The 6,895-nt window shown below is 44.7% G+C and overlaps 2 protein-coding genes across 2 annotated transcripts; both read right to left on the bottom strand.

Annotated features, from left to right (window-relative positions):
- Positions 1 to 3,651: 3,651 nt before the first annotated feature.
- LOC141696764 (uncharacterized) lies at positions 3,652 to 5,856 on the bottom strand. Its single transcript, XM_074500893.1, has 4 exons — positions 5,479 to 5,856; positions 4,930 to 5,023; positions 4,195 to 4,475; positions 3,652 to 3,972 (listed from the first exon to the last, which is right to left on the bottom strand). Exons 1-4 carry the CDS (start codon positions 5,854 to 5,856, stop codon positions 3,652 to 3,654), a joined length of 1,074 nt encoding a protein of 357 aa, XP_074356994.1.
- A 374-nt stretch (positions 5,857 to 6,230) lies between these two features.
- On the bottom strand, positions 6,231 to 6,578 carry LOC141696753 (uncharacterized). Its single transcript, XM_074500883.1, has one exon. The coding sequence runs from the start codon at positions 6,576 to 6,578 to the stop codon at positions 6,231 to 6,233; it is 348 nt and encodes a 115-aa protein (XP_074356984.1).
- Between the last annotated feature and the right edge of the window lie 317 nt (positions 6,579 to 6,895).

The following is a 6,895-nucleotide window of genomic DNA, read 5'->3' as shown; positions in this document are numbered from 1 at the left end:
GAGACCCTCCTGGTCGGCCACCTCTTGGTCGGCCACTTCTTGGTTGGCCTGGAGGTGGTTGCCCAGGGGTTCCTGCCCCTCACTTTTTTTGAACTTCTCACTAGGAGTTCAAGGTTTCTGCATAGTCCTTGATGCTCTTGGTTGTCCATGGAATTAATTTCATGGTTGCCTTTGAGTTCCTCAGGGCTCTGCTATAGCTGTTTCAGCGAATGTTCTGTACTCATCCCGGTGGACATTTTGTACTCATTCTTGCTGAACACTCTGTGTTCTACTGAACTTTCCCTTATAGGAAGTCTTATACTTCATTAAACTAGTCCAAACTTCTCTTGTTGGATGTTATACACTTCAACCAACTCGATCTCGTGAACGTTCTAGTCTTCAAGAAACTAGGTTCTGCTGAGAGTTATCATTTTTGAAAATTTCCTAAGGACCTCTCAAGAGGGTCTCCAGGACATCTTTTGAAGGCCTCATGGCTCTCCTACAGGAGTTTCTGATAGGCTGAAAGGCCTCAATTTGTTGGATGGTAGGCCAGGGCTACTACGGAGGTAAGTTGTGGCCGTCATGACTTTGATACAGAGGCTCCTGGTAGGCCAAAAGGCCTCCAATTGTTGCATGATCGGCCGTGGCTTCTCCGCACACAAATTTTGGCCTTTATGGCTCTGATATAGAGGCTCCTGGTAGGCCAAAGGGCCTCCAATTATTTCCTGGTTGGTCGGGGCTTCCCCACACACAAATTTTGGCCATCATGGCTTTGATACAAAGGCTTCTGGTAGGCCAAAAGGCCTCCAATTGTTGCCTGGTCGGCCGGGGCTTCCCCACACATAAATTTTGGCCGTCATGGCTCTGATACAGAGGCTCCTGGTAGGACAAAAGGCCTCCAATTGTTGCCTAGTCGGCTGGGGCTTCCCCGCACACAAATTTTGGCCGTCATGGCTCTGATACAGAGGCTCCTGGTAGGCCAAAAGGCCTCCATTTGTTGCCTGGTCGGCCGGAGCTTCCCTGCATGGAATTTGTGGTCGTCATGGCTCTGATACGGAATCTCCTGGTAGGCCAAAAGGCCCCATTTATTTCCTGGTCGACCAGAGCTTCCACGCAAGGAAGTTGTGGCTGTCATGGCTCTGATACGGAGGCTCCTGGTAGGCCAAAATCCTCCATTTGTTGGTTGGTCATCCGGAGCTTCCCCGCATGCAAATTGTGGCCGTCATGGTTCTAATACGGAGGCTCCTGGTAGGCCAAAAGGCCTCTATTTGTTGGCTGGTCGGCAAGAGCTTCCCTGCATGCAAATTGTGGCCGTCATGGCTCTGATATGGATGCTCCTGGTCGGCCATATGCCCCCCATATGTGGGATGGTCGACCGGGAGTGGTCTTAATGGACCTTGAGAGTCTCTTGCTGGGTAGTCTAATCCGTCACAAGGATAACGTTCAGTTCTCATACTCGTAAGTTCAACTGAAAAGCTAATCTTGTCTTAATATTTATAAGTTTTGTTAATTATGGTGATTAACATAATCATCCCTTAGTTAAGACTAACGACTTGTTTAGCCTCAGCCAGGCTTTTCTGATCATTTTCGAGTGAACGTTTTGTTCTACATAAAACTTGTTTTCATGGATGTCCTAGTCTTCATGAAATTTGTTCTCATGGACTCTTTAGCCTTCGTGAAACTTGTTCTCATGGACGTTCTAGTCTTCATGAAACTTGTTCTAGTTGGGCGCCTAATTTTCCAAGAATTATCAGGGAATTCCATAGGAGTTCCACAAGAAAACGTTTAGGAGGGTCTGGATCAACCCTACATGGGTTCCTGTCGGCTATAAGGAAGGCCTTCATGTGGCCTGGTCGACCAATTCTGCTCTTTTGGACGTTTGGCTCTTTTTCTAGTGAGAGTTATGTACTTGTTCTCGTGAACGTTCTACTCTTCACGAAACTTATTACCCTCCGTGAAGGTTCTAGTAGGCCTAATCCTTTCTTATGGAGGACTAGACGTCACTGACTATTGATAGGCCTGAACCTCACCTCCGTGAGCGTCATACTCTTGATGAAACTTGTTCTCGTGAATGTTCTTTTCTTTACGAAACTTTGTTTCCGTGGAAGTTCTTGTCTTCACCAGGAACATCCCTTAGCTCTAGTTCATGGTTTTCTTGGAACCTTCATTTGGGGGACATCCCTATTAGTTCCGGATGTCTGGAGACATTTTTTCGAGGACGTCCTAGTCAGCCTAACTTCTCCATGTGGAGGAGTCAGCTTCAAGGACTCTTGATCGGCCATAGAGACGAAGCACTTGAGGCCATGTTCGACCATAACCTCAATCTCTAGAGCTTCTTGGCCCTTCGGGACTTTATTTCGTGGAAGTTATTGAACTTCAATCTTTTTAATATCAAGTCGTGGCTTAGACTTTCCTCTCTCTCTTTTTGTTCGAGGAGTGCCTTGCCGTGTGGGGGCCTCATAATTCATTGGAATCTTGTTAAAGATGGCCTTCACGGCTTCTCTGCCAAGGGTACCTATCTTCCTTCTAATTTACCATTGGTTAAATTTGTTCCAATTAGGCGAACAGCTTCTTGAAGTGGAGATGTGCAGGGCTCATGCCTTGTATCAGGTACATCTCTTCTTTTTAGAACCTTCAATACTTCAAATTTAAGGAGGAGCCTGGCTGGCTTAAGGCCTCCCTTCGAGGCCAATCTGCTGGAGCCCTTTCCAAGGGATATCCAGTTGGCCAAGGGCTTTCTCTGGAGGCTAATCAGCCTTCTTTGATAGGCTGGAGTTTGTAGTGTAGATTTTAGTCGACCAAATACATTTCGTGAAGTTAGCTTTCTAATAGTTTTTTCTTATTGGGCCAACGCCTACTTTGCAACTTCTTTCACTAAGAGTGCAAAAAGGAGGAGTGAGCACATGGCCTTGGAGGCATTGAAGAAGAAACTTGAGAGAAAGTTTCAGGATTGGGATTCTAGAGCTTTCTTAGCATTTATCAACAGTTGGAAGACTTATTCAAGATGATGGACACCCATGATGATGAGGTGTACTCTGTTAATATGTCCATTGGCTCTATTCATAGCTCTTACCCGGATATGGTAAATTTGTTGGGCTTTCCTAGCCTTTGGGTTGTTTCCGAGGTTGCCATTTTTGGCCAATCATCTGATTTTGGACTATAGATTGTCCTTCAGTATTTAGGCCTTGCATGGCTTTGTTTGCCGTGTGTGGCTTTTATCTATTTGTGGTCCTTCATGGACTTGAACAACTTCGGTGTGTAACCTAATTGTTCATCATGAATTGATTTCTGATCCTTCAGGATCTCCTGCATTTGTAGTTTGATTTCATATTCATCTTTGGTCCTTCAGGACTTTTATTCATTAGATGCTCGTACACTGGTCGACCTTATTCCTCCATTTACTACTAAGTACTAGGAACATGTCTTCCATGTCCTAAACATATTAAACCTTCAACTTCGAAACATGCCAGGTATGAGGCACTTTGTCACCGCTCAGGGTTTCCAACTTATAGGATCCTCGTCCTAATATTTTTATGAGCTTATACGGCCTTTCCTAGTTAGGGGTTACTTTTCTTTCTCTTCAACTTCTGAAGCCTCAATCTTTCTTAAGATCAAGTCTCCATGGTAAAAGAACCTTTCTTTAACCCTTCTATTATAATAGAGGGAGGTTCTTCATTGATGCTTTGCATTGCGGGCACTGGCCTCATCTCTGACCTCGTCAATGGGATCAAGAGCGAGCCTCATGCCTTCTTCATTTGTTTCCAATTCATAAGATTCAATCCTAGGGGATCCATGTGTGATTTCAAGGGGCACCACTGCCTCGGCTCCGTAAGCCAGCATGAATGGGGTCGCTTCAGTTGTCACTTTGCAGGTGGTTCGATATGCCCATAGTATAGGAAGCAGCTCATCCACCCAAGTGTTTCTCGAGTGTTTAACCATCTTCTTAAGTCCATCAAGGATGATTCTGTTAGCAACTTCCGCTTGCCCGTTTTCCTGAGGATATGCAACGGAGGTAAAGCGAAGTTCTATGTTGTTATCGTCGCAGTACTCTCTGAACTCTACATTATCAAATTGTTTCCCATTATCCGTAACAAGGATGTGTGGGATTCCATATCGACATATCACATTCTCCCAGAAGAATTGGGTAATTTTCTTGGTGGTTATCTTGGCTAGTGCCTTAGCCTCAATCCACTTTGTAAATTAGTCTATGGTTACCACAATGAACTTCCTCTGTCCCGATGCTAGAGGAAATGGTCCAAGTATGTCCATTCCCCATATTGCAAAAGGGATGGGTGTTTTGATCGATGTAAGCCTCTCTGGGGGCTGTCGTACTATCGGAGCGTGCCTCTGGCATCTGTCGCATCTCTTCATATAAGCCTTTGCATCGTCTAGCATAGTTGGCCAGTAGAACCCCAATCGAGTTATCTTGTAAGCGAGGGCCCTGCCCCCTAGGTGTTGTCCACAAATCCTTTCCTGGACTTCTTTAAGTGCCTCATCTGCTTCAAGAGGTCTTAAGAACTTCAAGTATGGAATAACAAAGGTCCTTTTGTAAATAAGGCCTTCAATCAAAGAGTACCTTAACACTCTAACTCACAGCTTGCGTGCCTCTTGGGCATCGTCGGGGAGCCACCCAGTTTCTAAGTGGGTCTTGATCGGGTCTATCCAACAGCTTGCCACACCAACCGGTGCTATCAGATTTATGACATGAATAGTAGGGGTCTTCAAGACCTGGAAGTAAATACTTCTCGGATAGTTCTCGATTTCAGATGAGGCGAACTGAGACAAGGCATCCACCGTAGTGTTCTCTTCTCTCGGAACATGTTCTACGTACCATTCATCGAACTGAGTCAGTATTCCCTTTACGACTCTCAAGTACCTGGCCATAATTTCATCATTGGCCTCAAACTCTCCATTAACTTGAGCAACTACAAGTCTTGAGTCTCCGCAGACCTTCAGGTTTTTTGTCCCTCATGGCTCTAGCCAAGCCTAAGCCAGCTATCAATGTTTCGTATTCTGCTTCGTTGTTCGTAGTCAGAAAGTCCAACTTCAAAGCATATTCAATCATAAACCCATCAGGGCTTTGCAAGACTAGGCCTACACCACTAGATTTTGTTTTGGACGCTCCGTCAAAATGGAGAACCCAATACTCTTTTAAGGTTGTTTCTTCTTCCTTCTCCTTCTCTCCTCCTTCTGGGGTTAGTATCTCTTACCCCCGACTTCTTGGTCGTTAATGGTACATTCAACCACGAAGTCTGCTAAGACCTGAGCCTTGATGGCCGTTCGAGGCCTGTATTTGATATCAAATTCTCCTAACTCAATCGCCCACTTGATGAGCCTTCCACTGGCCTTTGGGCTATGAAGAATGTTCCTCAAAGGTTGGTCTGTCAGGACTTCGATCTTATGAGCCTGGAAGTATGGTCTCAACTTCCTCGAGGCTGTGATGAGAGCAAGTGCGAACATTTCCGTAGTGGAATAATTCAATTCTGCTCCATGGAGCACCTTGCTTATATAGTATACAGGCTTCTGGAGATTCTGCTCTTCCTTCACGAGGACTACACTCACGGCTTGTTCAGATATCGCGAGGTACAAATAAAGTGTGTCCTTCGAACTTGGTTTAGCCAACAATGGAGCTTCAGTCATGTACTTCTTCAACTGTTCAAAGGCCTCTTGGATCTCAACTGTCCATTTAAAGTCCTTCACCTTCTTAAGGGTTTTAAAAAAGGGCAGGCATTTTTCTCCCGACTTGGAGATGAACCTCCCTAGAGCTGCGATTCTTCCCGTCAACTTCTGAACGTCCTTGATGGAGCGTGGTGGCTCCATGTCTAGGATGGCTTTTATCTTGTCAGGATTGGCCTTTATTCCTCTCTTAGAGACCATATGACCCAAAAAATTTCCAGACCCATTGCCAAAAGCACACTTGGCTGGGTTTAACATCATCTTGTGGTGCCTCAGCACTTCAAATGCCTCTCTGAGGTGACTAATATAATCGGCCATGCTTAGGCTTTTGACTAACATGTCATCAACATATACCTCCTTGGTCTTCCCAATTAGATGGGAAAATATTTTGTTTACTAGTCTTTGGTAAGTAGCTCCTGCATTCTTAAGTCCAAAAGCCATAACAAGATAACAGAATACACCAAAGTCAGTTATGAAAGATATCTTGAGGGTGTCATCCTTATGCATTCTAATCTGATTGTAACCACTGAAGCGATCCATGAAGCTTAGCATCTCATGTTCAGCAGTGGCATCGATTAGGGTATCAATCCTTGGTGGGGGTAACAGTCTTGGGGATAAGCATCATTCAAGTCAGTGAAGTCAATACATATCCTCCACTTTCCATTGGCCTTCTTAACCATTACGGGGTTGTCCAACCATTCAGGGAATTGCACTTCCTCAATAAATCCAGCTTCTAAAAGCCTCTCGACCTCCTGCTTAATGGCTTCCAGCCTATCAGGGGCATAAGTTCTCTTCTTTTGCTTTACAGCCTTTCGATTTGGATCAACGTTCAACCTATGAGGTATAAGGTTTGGGTCAATCCCAGGCATATCAGCTGCTGTCCAAGAGAATATATCATTGTTCTCCTGGAGTAAAGTTGTCATTCGACCCTTCAAGGGTTTGTCCAAGTGACTCAAGTGAGTAAAGAAATTGTGCTAGCATGACTCAAGTGAGTAAATCAATTGTGCCAAACCAAACTTCTTTAGTGAAGATTTTGGGTAGTTCACCTTTGGCTTCATGATTAGATCTACCTTTGGGGATTTGATACAGGATGTCTGGCCTTTTTCCAGATAGTTCATGCTCATATCATTCACAGAAATTTGCCTGACTTGAGAGTGATGAATGACTGATTTTTCTAGCTTCTTTGCTAAATCAAACTTCTTTTCAATATCCTCATCAATTTTCTCCCAGTTTATTGGAC

This window comes from Apium graveolens, chromosome 2 (genome assembly GCF_009905375.1).
Source record: "Apium graveolens cultivar Ventura chromosome 2, ASM990537v1, whole genome shotgun sequence".
Lineage (NCBI taxonomy): Eukaryota > Viridiplantae > Streptophyta > Magnoliopsida > Apiales > Apiaceae > Apium > Apium graveolens.
Note: the sequence above shows the minus strand (reverse complement) of the source record. Positions and strands in the feature narration are given on the sequence as shown.

Bases quoted from the DNA above. Each gene is read 5' to 3' on its own strand.
- LOC141696764 (XM_074500893.1), bottom strand. From the start codon at position 5,856: ATGGTCTCTAAGAGAGGAATAAAGGCCAATCCTGACAAGATAAAAGCC. The intron at 5,024-5,478 runs GTGCTCCATGGA...TATGCTTTGAAG, and splicing joins CTGTATACTATATAAGCAAG to TTGGACTTTCTGACTACGAA. The intron at 4,476-4,929 runs GTCTGCGGAGAC...CTCTTGAAGCAG, and splicing joins GAGGGACAAAAAACCTGAAG to ATGAGGCACTTAAAGAAGTC.
- LOC141696753 (XM_074500883.1), bottom strand. From the start codon at position 6,578: ATGACAACTTTACTCCAGGAGAACAATGATATATTCTCTTGGACAGCA.